The 17733-nt window shown below is 38.5% G+C and overlaps 1 protein-coding gene across 7 annotated transcripts in view; it reads right to left on the bottom strand.

Moving 5' to 3' along the window:
• The window catches only part of COL11A1 (collagen type XI alpha 1 chain), a 282954-nt gene that overhangs the window by 147921 nt on the left and 117300 nt on the right, over positions 1 to 17733 (bottom strand). For all 7 annotated transcript variants that reach the window (XM_089686598.1, XM_089686599.1, XM_089686597.1 and 4 more), the window contains 5 exons: positions 15971 to 16012; positions 13870 to 13932; positions 13605 to 13679; positions 10330 to 10413; positions 8952 to 9008 (listed from right to left, as the gene is read on the bottom strand). In XM_089686598.1, coding sequence (XP_089542724.1) covers positions 8952 to 9008; positions 10330 to 10413; positions 13605 to 13679; positions 13870 to 13932; positions 15971 to 16012 — 321 coding nt within the window. The remainder of the gene's footprint in view (positions 1 to 8951; positions 9009 to 10329; positions 10414 to 13604; positions 13680 to 13869; positions 13933 to 15970; positions 16013 to 17733) is intronic.

The raw sequence follows: 17733 nt of genomic DNA on the forward strand, positions 1-17733 counted from the left end.
GAAAGCAAATTATGTAGTGCCTATCATAATCCATCTTGTTCAGGTAGGATATCAACAAAGTCACATCCTATTGGTTGCCATGGGTTAGTGCCTTTTTCACTTTTCTTATTATATATTTTATTGAATATAGTGAGTGGTCTTAAAAATTAGAAATAAAAAAATATATATCTTGTTGCTGTTCACGATAATTTAGATACTAGTGCCCATCCTTGTATACTGTAATGGAAAATACTGATTTGGGTTGCAAAAGGTAAAACATCCACATTTAGGTTGCTTCAATTTTTCTTTAGGTTTTTCCTTCCTGTTATTGTACACAGTGACACAGCATCTTCTTATGCTCAAAAAAATCCACCAGGGGTTTATTGTAAGCAATAAAACAACTTTCCTACATTTGCTGGAAACATTCAGTGTTTAATATTCATAAACAATATATAATATTTCTGCAATATGGGCATAGATTAGAAACTTTAAATGTATTGCTTAATGCACACCCACATTGTTCCCAAAATAATGCAGTTGCTGAGGCTTTCTTTGTGTTCTTATCTAATAAAATAACTGGACTTCTACAGCCTCCTTGTGGTACAAGAGCTAAACGGCTCACATAGGGATTCACACAGGTTTATAAACATGCATTAATATCCCATATTCTGGCAGCTAGAGGCAGTAAAACTGCAGAACTAATATCCAAAACCCCTCACGCCTCTGTAATGCACCAACAGCTATAGAACATTTATTTACTGTCATGCAAGCTGTTCTCTCTGTGTCAAGAAGACTACTGTTTTCTAATGTCTGTACTTCAAGGTTATCGACCTGCTATACGTGCTCTATAACAATGTAAGGTAAAATGATGTGGCAATAGCAGATGCCTACTGACCAAGGAAAATTTATTTTTTTTGCTAGTGGTAGTCATGGAATGGCTTTAAACAAATGCTGTCAGGTTGAATCATCAGCATATGTATCATCCTAAAAAGATCTCCTTACTTGAGGTCCCGACTTGACCTACTAGCTGCAGTCTTCATGATAGGATATCTTACTATATCGGTATATCTTTCTTTTACTTTATATTAGGGAGAAAAAAAAAGCAGAAAGAAACTTCTTCTGCAATGGTAGGAGAATTCCAGGTATGACATTTTTTATATAGATTGCATTGGTCCCTCTTGGACCAATGTAACTATGCATATACCATATCTGTGGGATCCCTATAGAAGCAGGAAATCACTGAAGTAGACACCACTACTCCAGTGATCTCCACTAGCTCTGGGTCTCCTGCCAAGTGGTTGCTCTGCTGCACTGAGAAAACAAGAATTCTTTGCATTTTCTGAATGACTCCAAAGCATTCTCTGAGTGAAAGAAGCGGAATGGCACCCATGCCAAGAGGCCACCTCCCTATATTCAGAATGCAGCAGGGCAGCCACCCAGCATGGGACTCAGAAGCAAGTAGAGATCATTGGAGTAGTGGTGCCTACTAGAGTGATTTCCTGCTGCTAGAGGGATCCCACAGGCATGATATATGCATAGTTACATTGATCCAAGCTGCACCAATGTAACTATTTAAAAAATGCAGTAACTGAAATTATTATTTAAATGGTTGTATTAGGCAAAGATTGAAGCCCAAACAAAAAGACCTCACCACTGAGACCTCCCCCCAATAGGTATCAGTAATAAAATGTTGTTTCAGCCTCCCAGAATCCCTGTCTAGAAAAATGATAGTGATTTACTAAAGGGTTTAAGAATACTCAGACAATAAAATGCGTAAAGATTCACCTAAATTATACAGTCATTAGAAAAGGAAATCCCAGTTTATCTATTCCATCTGCACATCACTGGATAACTGAAGTGAATATTCACACAACTGATCAGGATTAAGTCAATTATCTAGTACAGTACTTTATTGTTTGTACCATTTGCATGCATTCAACAGTTGAGGTATAGTACACATACCCAGGCATGTTTTTAACAGCCTGATAGGGGTGGGGCAGGGAGAGGAGTTTATAGCAGCACACCATGACAAAAGGCATGTAATGGTTACAGAATGCACTAAATTGTTGCCAATGGCTGTGAGGCTGTGAAATGGAAAGGGAGTTCTGTGGGTTTCATTGAAATTAGGGGCTCTGTGTGGCTCTTGGGAAAGTAAAGGGGGGGGGGGAGTTAAGGGCTTTGTGAGAGGTAGGGTGGCTAAGAGTCTCATTGGAACTTTGAGGGGGAGAGGGGAGCTCTGCGCCCCCCAACTTCTGCGCATTTAAACTTTAGACCTCCTTTTTAGTGAGGTGCCTGCCTGAGATTGAAGGCATTCTTTTCCAGTCTCTGGTCAAGTGCTATGTCACATGGCAAGGGGATACAGGAAGAAGGGCACTCCAACCTCACTTAACAGCAGTTGTGCTTTGAGGGGGTCAGATCTTAGCAATGGCCAAGGGCTTCTCTCACTGTTCTTCTCCATACACAGTAGGCTTGGAGGTAAGAGAGAGCAGAATCCTTCCTCCAGCAGTTATCCTTGTCTTTGCTCTTCCCTACGGAACTGAGCCTGACACCCCAAAAGCCAGTAACCTAAATGAAAAACAAAAGTTGGCAGGTTCTCAGGTATGACAGCTCATAGTACTAAAGTCATGCTGTGCAGAAATTAGTCATCAGCTTATGTACCCTGCTTTGCTGTACATTCACAACTGGCAGCTGAAAGACTCCTGTAATATAATGTGATATTTTGTATAGCTTATTGGCAGAACAGTTGTTAGGTTATGTCGAGCTAATAGTTTAAGATGGCAATATGTATTAATAATTGCCAATAGAATCAAGTGGGGTTTTGCTTTCCAGTGCATGTAAATTACACTACATACAGGTATACAATAAAGGTCAGTTGTCCTTAACCACCTCCCGCCTGCCATATAAGGAAATGATGGGTGCAAGGTGGTTCTCTCATTCTGGGAGAATGTTATATGATGACCTCCTACCCTAACCGCGCGTGCGCGGCTCCAGGAGAGCGCAGCGTGGCGATCCGTGGTGCACTGTGTCCCTCGGACACAGCGGATCACCGATCATTGGAAAAAGCAGGAAGATGTCAGCTCGGTCATGTGATCAGCTGTGTCCAATCACAGCTGATCGCATATAAATAGGGAAATGCCGGTTATCGGCATTTCTCTCCTCACAAACTGTCACACTGACAGCTCGAGAGGAGAGGAGAGCCGGTAATCAGCATTCCTCAGAGGGGACATGTACACTGATCATCAGGGCACTGATGATCAGTGTAGCCCCAGCAGTGCCACCTGTCAGTGTCCATCAATGCCAGCTGTCAGTGCTCATCAATGCCACCTGCCAGTGCACATCAGTGCCTGATCAATGCCACATATCAGTGCCTACCAGTGCACATCAATGCCTCATATCAGTGCCCATCTGAGCTGCCTTTCAGTGTCACCTATCAGTGCAAGTGAGTGCCACCTATCAATGCCAGTCATTGCCACCTATCAGTGCTGCCAATCAGCGCCACCTCTTAGCGCCTGTCAGTGCCGCCTATCAGTGCCAGTCAGTGCCGCCTATCAGTGTGCATCAGTGCCGCCTATCAGTGCTCATCAGTGCTGCCTATCAGTGCCACCTAACAGTGCCAGTCAGTGCCACCTAACAGTCCCAGTCTGTGCCGCCTATCAGTGCCCATCAGTGCAGCCTATCAGTGCCCATCACTGCAGCCTCATTAGCGCACATCAGTGAAGGAGAAAAATCACTTATTTACAACATTTTATAACAAAAACTAAGAAAAAACATTTATTTTTTTCAAAATGGGGACTTCAGCAGAGAGGTCTCCCAAAAACAGTCATCAGTTCTGTTTCAACCCCTCATGCTTAGGATGAATGTGCACTTCTGCTTTGAGAAAAAAATATGCATTTTGATCAACTTTTAAATCTGCACTTTATGGGCATCTTACATACTGTAAGTCTTGGCTTTGCTGCAATGTACATGTGTATATAAAGTGTTTGATGCCTTTTTATGATGATGTGTGATGATGTGTTATACTTGCATTTCATTTTAGTGGTAGAGGTTTCCTTTACTCATTTTTTTTTTTTGCATTTAAAATGTATGATAGTAATGCACAAGTAAGGTATTTTACATGTGTTTCAACCTAATTCTGTGGCCATAAAACACCGCTAAAATAATTTATCAAAACACACTAAAATATAAAGATGAGAATTTCAGCATTCAAAAGAATGGAATTAAACTCTCCATTTTAGAAGCATTTTAAACAGAACCTGACAACTACGCAAGTTGTAAGATATCTGGTAAATGAAAGGAATCGAGAGATATTTCATGCAGGATTACATGGTAAGTCGGGCATAAAAACAGGATGACTCCCTGGTATTTACAGGGTGTTGGCAAGGATGTCTACAATATTCACTAACATTAACAAATAGGCAGTTTGTGACTCTAGGATAGAGAGATCATGTAAACAGCATTTGTCTCCTGTGTGTGGGCACCATAAAGGTATGTCCTCCTAAACCTGATCATTCTCTCTTTTCTTACATTGTTTCTATCTTCTGGATGCCTGTGGACATTTAAAGTGGTAATAAACCCCAAAACAAAAAACATTAATTTCAGCTCACCAATTCTTAGAGGAGGTAGCTGCATATGTGTTCTTTGTTAGCCTTTTTTCCTTTATTTTAACTTTGTGATATGGTCAGTAAGTCTTTTCTTTTTCAACTTACTTTAACAGATCAAGCTATCCAGACAAAGTAGCAGTTAGAGAGTTGAGTCAAACCATTTACCACTGACAGTGGTGCTTACAATGGTCAGCTTTTATTCATTTATTTAAAAGCTTTATCCCAAAAGGAAAAAAAAACTGTAGCTGCTTATCAAGTGTTAGCTGGAGTTCAGCTTCAATTTGTTAGTCTGGTCCATCTAAATCTACTGGTGTAACACTACCTTCTCCCCAGACTGACAATGCTGCTGTCCAGAGGTATCTGCTTTACTACTTCATCCAGAATGCAGACACCTTAAGACAGGAAGTGTGTCACTGACTGGATCGTCAGGTGAAATAAATAAAAAAATAAATTAATAAAGGGAAAAAAAGCCTAAAAAGAAAATGAATGCAGCCACCAAATCTAAGGATTGGTAATCTGCCATATATTACATTTTTGTTTTTTGGTTAATACTGCTAAGTACAAAATGCATGTTATAAGCATATTTTAACATATGTTTCTGTGTGTTGTGATGCATTGCCATTCATTGTTAAATGCACATATACAATGGGCTGCAGACCATTTTCACTATAGCACACGATAACACACAGGGCTAGTAAGTGTAAAGAGGAAAGGATGTCTGCTACTCCTTACCAGCCCAGGTGAACGAACAACATGAAGCGGCCTTAGCCTCAGCCTTAGTCGGGCTTGGGCTTAGTCATAGGGATGCAAAGACTGTGTTGGGGTACATTGCTATTGAAATTAGGGCCTATTTGCATTGAAATGCATTACCAGACTATTCAATATGAATACCTAATGTAACACATCTGTAAGCACAAAAGAGCATGAGCATTGTGGGGTGATTGGACCCTTATGGCTAAATTCAAAAATTAAATATAGAAATAAGTGTATCATAGGGTAGATGTGAATGTAAAAAAAAAAACAGCATGCTTCTCCCTATGCTTTTACAAAAGGCTGTCATTATTCAGCTATGCCTAGGACAGCCTGATATCAAAATGCAAGCTATGTTTAGGTGGAGTTACACTTTTTAAGCTATAACCAAATTGTTTTAATATTATGTACTCCATAAAAAAACTATTTTACACAGTCTGTTAGTTTCCCAAAGTTTAATCAAATATATAGCCTTCCATTTTAGCATCTAAAGTTTTGCTAAACTATACCCATTACATATATCAGTGTGCTTTTTAAGTGCTGGGTTGCTTGTTTCATTTCTTTGCAGCTCATAAACTTCATTAGACAAAATGTGTAATCATAATGCTCTAGCTGCAATCAATGTTGTCCACACATCCATGCTTTAATGGATCATGGAATTGTTTTCAATACAAGAGTTTCTCGCAAATAAAATATGCAATGCTGCATGTGGTTTACCAAAGTGGTAATTAAACAACCTAAAAAATAGTGATTTCACATTTAACAACCGCAATCAATAACATTCTTTCGTAAAAAGAGAAAGCTCCAAAAAGTATATATTTTGTTTTGATGAAGAAAGGCCTATTAAAACTTTGGAATATATTCTCTTAAGAGTTAATAGGCTAATAAGCAAAACAAAATAATCCAAATGATGGCAAATCTGTATGCATGTTTAAGTCTGTGCATAGACTTTAAAGGGATATCTATGTCGTGAATAAACACAAATGGGTTGATTTACTAAAATTGGAGAGTGCAAAATGTGGTGCAGCTATTCAAAGAAACCAATCAAAGCTTAAAGGGAAAAAAAGCCTAAAAAGAAAATGAATGCAGCCACCAAATCTAAGGATTTGTGAAAACTGCCCCTCAAACTCTCCATATCAATGCAGCCAGTATGTGCAAGCTTTCTACTACATTCTGCCCAGTCAGTGACTCCTTGTGATACCTCTTACTTGTTTATAGTGCAGTTTGCAATTTTTTCCTCCCTGTCCAAAGCTAACGCCATACTAAATATTGTCTTCTCTGTCTGCAGCACTTTGGGCTTCCGCCCTTTCTGTTTCTCCCTGCCATAAACTTGCGCATGCATAGTGAGTTTGTAGCCAAGCCTTGTTTTCATTGTGATTACTATTGCAACCCTGTCCAGCATAGCAAAATTCACAAATGGGCCTGTGCTCTCACAGGAATGCCACACAGAGGACGTGATCAAGACACGGCATGTTAATGCAAGGACTAAGGGCACGAGAAGCGTGCCGTAAACAAGGGACATTATGCGCATGTGCCGGTGATATCATAAAAGTATACAGTGATGGATTGCAAGAAAAGTTAGAAGGATAGAAGTCATCTAAAGACAGTGAATTGTACAGCATGTATTGATTATTTAAATGAGTAAAATTTAACTTTGAGAGTTTACTACCCCTTTAACTGAACAAACTGAAGTTAGATGCTGAATGGCTACCATGCACAGCTGCACCAGATCAACCCCAACATGTTGCTAGTTTTGGCATTTGAATTATTTGTTCAGTCTTTGATAAAACAATTCTTTAATGCTCTAAGTCTTGGTTCACATATATGTGAATTGGATGCATGTTGAATTGGATCCGATTCACATGTCATGTGAACCAAAAGGATTTTCTATTGAGCTGGTTCACATATGTGTTGGCTGGCCACAGTGCGATTTCAAAAAGAGACTGGTACAATTGTCAGCTTTGGTTCAGGTGCGATCTCCAATGTCATACACTTTAACAATTTGCAGCGGCATCAATTCTGAACCACTGAACAAAGTTGCACCGGACAGGGCTTAAAATTGCACTGCAACCCAGCCCTGCACATTTGTGAAACCAGACTAAAAGAAAAACAAAAGCTACGCATTTTCAATTCTTTTTTTACTAAATTAATGAATTACCCTACCGTGTTTGAAAGTCAATGGCCCCTTGCTTACACAATATAATTGGCATTCACTCATTCTGGAAGTCATGGGGGATTTGGCCTGTGAATTTTAATACTAAATAATCTAACCCCATGGATTTATTGTTAGTGTTTTTATTACAGTTGTAAATAAAGAAAGGGGGTTGGGTATTTTTTAGTGTTAGTTTTCACTGAAAGTCTCCACTATTCAAATAATCATATCAACTCCCCCTGAATGTACATTAGAAGTTGGAAAACCTAAGTGCCCTTCAGTAATGGCCTGATAAAAAAGTTGGGCGCCAGGCTATTATTTAACACCTTCCCGCCCGAACTATAGCAGGTTGATGGCTGGGCGGGACACTCGCCATTGTGACTGGGCATCATATGACATCCTTTCAAAATGAGCCGCTCATGCAGCCGCAGGGCCATGCAGCAGCGGAATCCGTCACTGGCTGTGTCCATGGGACACAGCAGATGACATCACTACACCAGCCGTTGCCAGTGTCATGTGACTGCTTTGACCAATCACAGCAGATCACATGTCAATTGTATACAATGGATGCCTTCCTGTCATGCCATCCATTGTATACAATTATGTTGTTAGCTGTGATTGGTCAAGGCAGTCACATGATACAGACAGGGGCAATCACAGCCCCTCTGTATCATGTGACCAGATTTGCCCAATCACAGCTAATCACAACAAAAGACTGAATGAATCAGTTTCATTCAGTAACAATGATTGAAAATATCAATGATATACATTGGTATTGGCAATCATAATGTGTTAATAAAAAAAATCCTGATCACTTGCCCAGAGTAGTTCAAAGTTACTATGGTAACATTGTACTGCTTTGGTCACAGTGTGCTGAAAAATAAAATAGTAAAAAAATTAAAAATAAAATAAAGAATAAAAAAATAATAGAAACATTTGAAAAAAAAATACAAATTCAATTATTATTATTATTATTATTTTCACCAAAGAAATGACGCAGAATTTATGAAGAAATGTTATTTATTTGCAAACTTTTATAACAGAAATGAAGAAAAGTGCATTTTTTTTCAAAATTTTCAGGTGTTTTTTGTTTTATTTAGCAAAAAAGAAAAAAACTTAGTGGTGATTAAATCCCACCTAAAGAAAGCTCTATTTGTGTGAAAAAACTAATAAAAATTTCATATGGGTACAGTATTGCATGACCGCGTAATTGTCATTTAAAGTGCGACAGGGCTGAAAGCTGAAAATTGGCCTGGGCAGAAAGTGGGTAAGGTGTTTGGTATTGAAGTGGTTAAATAATGTCCTCTTACAATACCTCCCATGTAGATTGACTATGACATCTCTAGTTGCAAATATGTAATAATAGACATATCATTTAGATGACAGACCCTAAAACATTCACTTTTAGATAAAACACAGAGAAAAAGCATTACTTGGGGGTGGGTATAACTCTAGTAAGGGCTACATACCACTGGGCCAGATCTTCCAGTGAGACCCATTGGGCCTGGAGGTCCCCTCATGGCAATCTGCAAAATAACCATAAAAAAAACCCATTAAAATGTATTCCCTTCCATGAAAATAAGAAAATGATGTACGCATGGTGCTAGTTAATTCAATGTTATTAATTAGATCAAAATGATTAAAAAATGAGCTTTTAACTAGATACAGTAGCATGTTAAACCCTTTTAATATAAATATTAAATCTAAATATGTTTCAGAATATTTCTAAATAAAAATACCCTCAAATATTTTAATGCTTGCTTTAATATGCTAACCTTCCGTAGACAAATGACAGCTGGAATCTGCTTGGGTTATAAAAGGTCAGCCTTTACTTCCACCTCAGCATTTGTGCATCAGCTCCAAATATGTACATATGCAGACATGAAATAAGGTAATGTTAAGAATACATGTACACTATTAATATGTTTGTTATTGCTGATGAGAGCCCATTGCTGAGAAATAGTGTATTGTGTATAGTATACTGTAGCTGTCTATTATTTTTCTAAGTAAAACCTAAAGTAGATCTAAACCTTAACTAGGTGACATTAAGTTTGCATAAACATTTAGTATCAATTGTCTTGTTTTTTTCCTCAAAATACTATTTTTACTTTTATGAATCTCAGTGCTGCTGATCTCTTTCAGCCTCTTTTACTTACTGTCTACTCTCTTTGTCAGCGTCACATCATTGATCTGGACTGGTATCCTGATAGTGACAACAGTGGACCATGACTGTGCAATGGGTGTTGGCACAACCACTCATAGTCTCCATCTGAGGAGCATGTGAGAGGGTGACAACCCACAAAATTGGAAGACAGTTTTCACCTCATACAGGAAATGTCTGAACAAGGAAATTCAGGTATCATTTTCACAAAGGTTGCAGATTTAAGATGGAAAACAACCTTTGAAATGACTGTAGTTTTTATAGTTTATATGACATTTTAGTGATTGAGTTTAAGATCTACTTAACACTCACCTTCTGGAAAACTGAACAGCTAACCTAACCTACCTGCCAAAACAAGACCCTATTACTAAAAACCCCACCATCCCCAACACTTAATGTCCTAAACACATAACTACTAAACCTAACACTAAATGACTATATTCCCTGGCCTAGACTAAGACCTAACACAAATAAATCCCTATTCTGTGTACTCATCCTATCCTTCTCTGAAAAACTTTGTGCCAATAGCATGCCTGACTCATGTATAGTTTCCAGTGGCAAAATAAACTGTTTCAGTACACTATATATTCAGTTGTGGGAATTTAGTTACACTAGCTGCAATGCATTCCACATCTTCTTATTAAAAAAGGAAGGAAGCAACCTGACCATATTTTCTAATTACTTACACGAGCTTGTTGAAGGATGGCTTGAGCTTGGGCTTCTTGTGCTGAGATAGGTGGTCCTTTTTCTCCATCACTTGAATACCGAAACTGAAATACAATAAATACAGAAGGTAAATGTAATATACACGGTGAATATATATATAAATATATATACTCACCAGCCACTTTATTAGGTACACCTGTTCAATAGCTTGGTAACACAAATTGCAAACCAGCTAATTACATGGCAGAAACTCAATGCATTTAGGCATCTAGACGTGGTGAAGATGACTTGCTGAAGTTCAAACCAATCATCAGAATGGGGAAGAAAGGGGAATTATCTGATTTTGAACGTGGCATGGTTTTTGGTGCCAGACGGGCTGGTCTGAGTATTTAAAAAACTGCTGATCTACTGGGATTTTCACGCACAACCATCTCAAGGGTTTACAGAGAATGTTCCCGAAAAAGAGAAAATATCCAGTGAGCAGCAGTTATGTGGACGAAAATGCCTTGTTGATGTCAGAGGTCAGAGAAGAATGGGCAGACTGGTTTGAGTTGATAGAAAGGCAACAGTAACTCAAAAAACCACTCATTACAACCAAGGTATGCAGAATACCATCTCTTATATCAACGGTTCAGGCTTGTGGTGTAATGGTGTGGGGGATATTTTCTTTGCACTAGCAAGGTGTACCTAATAAAGTGGCTATAGAGTGTGTGTATATATATATATATATATATTTATATATCTCAAGCAACATTAGATATTGAAATCTATGTATGTCCAGTAAGTAAAGAATAATGCACGCCCAGTCTAATTTGCCTTTGTATGTAGCTATAATGCTTTCATAAGGAAACCTGAGCTGCCCCATGGTATACTAACAGTATACATTATATTCCTAATATATAGTGATTCCTTTGATATGTATATAGTACCTGCAGTTTATAAATTGGTTAGTATACAATTCCCAGATTACCAAGTCTATTAAGGCTTCATAATAAGAAAAGTCCCTAATATACAGTATCTCACAGAAGTGAGTACACCTCTCACATTTTTGTAAATATTTTATTCTATCTTTTCATGTGACAACACTGAAGAAATGACACTTTGCTACAATGTAAATTAGTGAGCGTACAACTTGTATAACAGTATAAATTTGCTGTTCCCTCAAAATAACTCAACACACAGCAATTAATGTCTAAAGAGCTGGCAACAAAAGTGAGTACACCCCTAAGTGAAAATGTCCAAATTGGGCCCAATTAGCCATTTTCCCTCCCTGGTGTCATGTGACTCATTAGTGTTACAAGGTCGCAGGTGTGAATGGGGAGCAGGTGTGTTAAATTTGGTGTTATCGCTTTCACTCTCTGAGGATCTGAAAAAAAGAATTTTTGCTGTACATAAAGATGACTTAGGCTATAAGAATATTGCTAAGACCCTGAAACTGAGCTGCAGTACGGTGGCCAAGACCATACAGCGGTTTAACAGGACAGGTTCCACTCAGAACAGGGCTCGCTATGGTCGACCAAAGAAATTGAGTGAACATGCTCAGCGTCATATCCAGAGGTTGTCTTTGAGAAATAGACGCATGAGTGCTGCCAGCATTGCTGCAAAGTTTGAAGGGGTGAGGGGTCATGCTGTCAGTGCTCAGACCATACACCACATACTGCATCAAAGTGGCCTGCATGGCTGTCATCCCAAAAGGAAGCCTCTTCTAAAGATGATGCACAAGAAAGCCCGCAAACAGTTTGCTGAAGACAAGCAGACTAAGGACATGGATTACTGGAACCATGTCCTGTGGTCTGATGAGACCAAGATAAACTTATTTGGTTCAGATGGTGTCAAGCGTGTGTGGTGGCAACCAGGTGAGGAGACAAAGACAATCATGTCTTGCCTACAGTTAATCATGGTGTTGGGAGTGTCATGGTATGGGGCTGCATGAGTGCTGCCAGCACTGGGGAGCTACAGTTCATTGAGGGAATTATGAATACCAACATGTACAGAGGCATACTGAAGCAGAGCATGATTCCCTCCCTTCAGAGACTGGGCCACAGGGCAGTATTCCAATATTATAATGACCCCAAACACACCTCCAAGATGACCACTGCCTTGGTAAAGAAGCTGAGGGTAAAGGAGATAGACTGGCCAAGCATGTCTCCAAACCTAAACCCTATTGAGCATCTCTGAGGCATCCTCAAATGGAAGGTGGAAGAGCGCAAGGTCTCTAACATCCACCAGCTCCATGATGTCGTCATGGAAAAGTGGAAGAGGACTCCAGTGGCAACCTGTGAAGCTCTGGTGAACTCCATGCTCAAGAGGCTTAAGGCAGTGCTGGAAAATAATGTTGGCCACAAAAAATATTGAACCTTTGGGCCCAATTTGGACATTTTCATTTAGGGGTGTACTCACTTTAGTTTCCAGGGGTTTAGACATTAATGGCTGCGTGTTATTAATGGCTGAGCTATTTTGAGGGGACAGCAAATTTACACTGTTATACAAGTTGTACACTCACTACTTTACATTATAGCAAAGTGTCATTTCTTCGGTGTCACATGAAAAGATAGAATCAAATATTTACAAAAATATGAGGGGTGTATTCACTTCTGGGAGATTCTATATAAGGAGCAGTTAAAAGTAAACAGTATAAAAGCTCCTTAGAACCCAATCCTGCCAGCCAGTCAAAGCATCCTTTATGTAGCGAGAACAAATCCAGGTAAAACAAGTGTTTTTGTAATGGCAGAAACAGGTGTTGATTAAGCTAAAACATTTTAATGTTTCGAAATGTTTGTAAAAGTTTATATAAACATCAATTTGTAGTTTATAAATGTATTTGAGCAGCTACAATTAAAGGGCATTTCCAGCCAAATAATTAAGCATTCCATTAATGTGCATGTGGTATAATGGTCCAGGTTTACCAGACAAAAGATTTCCATAGTAATAGACTTACTTTATGATCACCTACCCCCACTTTTTAGAGTTTGCCCTTTTTAAATATTTGAAAAAATGGCACACCGTCTGCAAGTCTGATTTCAGATTCTAGCTGCAGTGTGATAAATAGATATGTCTGGTTTTGAACTTTTCTTGCACACATACGTGAAATGTTGGATGTGTCCACACTTATCTTTTTAACTCCTAATCCAATAAAGGGAAAAACAAAATTTTCAATGAGGAAACTTTCATTGAATCTATGCAATAGGGCATCAAAATATACCCTGACAAGGTCAGTGATTGCTTAATTAATTCCCTGTGTGCTATGTGAAAGCTGCACATTATTGAACAATATCAAAGAAAACCTATTTCTCACCGGCAACATCAGCATGGTGCCTGGAGGTCCAGGTAATCCATCAGCACCGGGTAATCCAGAACGACCAGGTGGACCCTAGGGAAAATGACCACATAAGTGATACCAACAAAACACTCTTTAAATGTAGAAAGTTAAAAAACATTAAACTATCTGAAATGTTTGCTAAATCATTTGTAGTGATCATTATCTAATTAAACCCTACATTACTTTATTGATGTAAAGACATGAATTAGCTTATTACAGGCTGACTGTGTATGGTACTCACTCTCTCACCAGGGTCTCCAGATGGGCCAGGTGGGCCTTGCAAGCCAGGGGGACCAGTAAGACCCTAGAAGAAGAAGGATAAAGGTTATACATAGAACAGATATACCTGCATATGGTAAATTAACATGGGGTATATTTATAAAGCAGTGAATCTGACATTCAGCAAACATTCTTTACAGGTGAATTTTCCACATTCATGTGTTTTAAATGACAGTCATTGTGTTAGAACCCTAATGTGTTAAACAGCAATTAAAAAAAAAAATGAGTGCAAAGTGCAGTCTGGATTCCTGAGTTTGTTACCACTCATTCTGGAGTCTCATTCCTTCTACTAGGGTATCTCCCACTGATTGTTTTATTCTTCATGAAAAAGAATAGATTAAAAAAATAGCAGTAAGAGTGGAACCGCTCAGCTGATAGCTACATTCAACTGGATGTGCTTTGTTGGAATAACAAATGAATTGCACTAATACTAACCCTACCATGACCTGGATATATGGAAAAAGTCCCACACATAGTGAAATCAGTCATATCTGCTGTAGCAGTGCTGCTCATCTGGTAACTCAAGAACACACAGGAATCGATTTACTAAAACTGGAGTGTGCAAAATCTGGTGCAGCTCTGCGTGGTAGTCAATCGGCTTCTAAGTTCAGCTTGTTCAATTAAGATTTGACAATAAGATCTGGAAGCTCATTGGTTTCTATGCAGAGCTGCACCAGATTTTGCATTCTCCAGATTAACCCTTAACCTTACAACTGAAAACACAAGACATATCAAAATGATTTGAGAAAGTTTCTTATTTTTCAGAATAACACTCAAAACCATACCCATTCACTTTACAAACAGCTGAGGAGCTATGAAGCCGATATCACTTGAAGAGCTGTTTGACCTTCATCAGTTCCATATATCCCATGTTCAGAATAAAGTGACTTTCACTGATGAAAATCGGTGGAAATCCACTGAAAAGCATTGGGTTTTGGAGGGTGGACTAAAGACCACCAATCAGTTCTGAAAAGCAGTGTCACTACTTTTTCATGGCATTGTTAAATCCAACATCATGAGGAAGATATCTGAAGGCAATGGGGTTGATTTAATAAAGGTAAACAGGCTGTTCACTTTGCAAGGGAAGTTGCATTTTACAATGGAATTTACCCCAGACCTTAGTGAATGTGGTGAAGTTTCACTTTGCAAAGAATACCCAACCCTGTGTAAGAAGAATAAAAAAACAACATTTTTGCTTGCACATGATTGGAGAAAATTCCTTTGCAAAGTGAACAGTCTATTTGCCTTTAGTAAATTCATCCCTAAAATAAATCCCTGCATACAGTATCTTTCTTGTAGCATTTCTAATATTTATTAATTTAAAGTTACAATGCCATTTTTCTTCTGGTAATATTTGTTGCCAGCTCTGTGTTTGGTGAGAGATCCCACTATATATCAACAGAGAGGCATACATGAGGTAAGTTTTCCAGTTACAGCCTAAAAGTAAAAAAGCTTTTTGTCTTTACAGTGTGTAGTGAAAATGGGATTATCAGTTTGGGCAAACTGGCCACTTACCATGCAACAAATCTTTATGCACCTGTAGATTACCCAACTAAGTTATGAAACAAATTGAGTCAAATCAACAGAATTTAGAGGTTTCCAAATGGCTGCAATAGGTCAATAAAATCTCATAGAACACTGAACTTGCAATACAGCAAGTGAACAGAATACAAAATATACTGAATTCTCTATCTTTCTGGTGTGATTTATTTCTGTGCTCTCTCTTAAAGTTCACAATAAACACAGTACATCAAGGACACCTGTCATGGGAGAAATATGAGGGCTGCTACTGTTAATCTCCTAAAAATATTAGTTGCCAAACTGTCATGCTGGCCCTCTGGTGTCAATGTTTTCTACATTACTGACTTGGGATAAGTATCCATATCGGGAGTTCTGTGTCAGCAATCGTACATTGGATAGGAAACATACCAAAGCCAGAGACAGCCGGGCAACAAGCAAGTTCAAAAGGAAATAAGTAATGGCAACCTCTCCATTTTTGTTATGACATTTGTCCTTTAATAGAAATAGAATTAGCAAATCAGTAAAAGAGAATGGATACGTACTGCTGGTCCTTCCAGTCCTGGGAGTCCTTCAATAAGCATTCCCTGGAAAATAAAAGAATATAGAGTTAAAGTGGTTGTAAACCCTTACATATACCCATTGAGGTCACTGGCATCAGGTGATACTCAGAGATGAAACAAAATCCTTCTACATAACCTGTACCTGTTATCTGCTGCCATCTTTCCCCTATATTTATTCAAAGTGCAGAATTTACACAGGATCTCCCAGCTCTGAGAAGCAGAGGGTGGAGAGCTGAAGTTACATCAGCGAGGAGAGCTCTGAGAGCTGATTGGAGGGAAGGGACACACCCCTTCGCACTGCACACAGTAACAGAACTGAGACTGTCAATCACAAGCTGTACCCTCCCCGTCACTATTTTTCTCTTGGTGTCAGGAAAATTATTCAGAAGTGACTTGTGCTTATGGCAGTGGAAAGCCAAGAAAAAAGATTCATACAAAATTATTGAGAGCTGAATGATATGTCTGGTTAAGTTGTTTTTATTAATGGCCTGTTATGTATTTACTGAGAAATAACTGGTAAGCATTATGGATTTCTACAAGTCCAGAAGAGGCAAAATCAAAGCAGATTCGTATTTATTCAACAATGCTCATTTATACAGAGAAAAGTCAGCTATTTTGTTGTCAGGATGCACAGCTTGAGAATGAAAGCCCAGGCAAAGAAAGAGTAATGTTATTACTGCTTTGCTGAACAACGTCATGTGAGAGTAATAGGTAGCAGATGGCGCAAGCAGGGTAAGAATCACAGGTGTAACAGATAATGTACAATTTAATTTTGTCCATCATTGTGAGAGTTCTGTAAATCCCGTCACTGCTGGTGCAGAATATCTGCATTCACTATATTTACCAAATGTTACACTTGAGCCATGTATGGACTGATGAAGATATACCTTGACATAACTTATATTTTAACAGCAATCAAGTCTAGTGCTTTCTTTTAATAGGTCCATTCATCCAGACATGAAAGCAAAATTTGGTGGTGTATTGTCATCACTAATTTTTACATATGTTTAAATGTAAAAGCTTATACACATATGCTAACTATAGTAATAGTGGACATGAGTGTTGCTGGTTATTTCCTTCCATATAGGGCTCCTGCTGCAGATCTCTATCTGTATTATCTATATAATGGAAACAGCTCAGTATGATGGATCTGAAATGTGATGCTTAACCTCCCTAGCGGTATGATTATTTCATATTTTTGGTGCTGAAAGCAGTACCATTATTTTGCATGGAAATATGTAGTTTTTTTATTGTAGGCTGTAATTTTTAGGAATAACTCACTGAAATCTGTCTAAACAAGATTCTAAAACATACATTTAATTCAATAATGTAATCAAACCAAAAACACTGAAATTTGAAATATAGCGCCAAGTTCGCACATCGCTGAGCAAAGTCGCAAAATTGTTTTCAGTGTCTGATGACGAATTTCTCCACGAATCATTATCACTCAATTCTGCAAGTGGTTCTGATTTACTATCGCTGTTCTCTAGCTGATCTAAACCCGCTTTTGATATAAAGGGACACTTTTTGGACGCCATGGACTTTTCTAAGTTTCCAGGCAGAAAGAACAATCAAAATGCAGACAGGGGACAGGACAAAGCACTAGGGACAAAATGTATGTGAAATGGGTTGAAACAGCAATGTTTTACTATGTAAAATCGTTTTGAAAAAAATGAAATTTTTTTTAAATTTTCAAATTTCCCGCTGGCGGCGGCGCCCGTACGTCCTGACGTCACAGGGACCGG

The sequence above is a fragment of the Staurois parvus genome, unplaced genomic scaffold, assembly GCF_062004578.1.
Source record: "Staurois parvus isolate SC_StPar_1 unplaced genomic scaffold, SC_StPar_1.0 ptg000402l, whole genome shotgun sequence".
NCBI lineage: Eukaryota > Metazoa > Chordata > Amphibia > Anura > Ranidae > Staurois > Staurois parvus.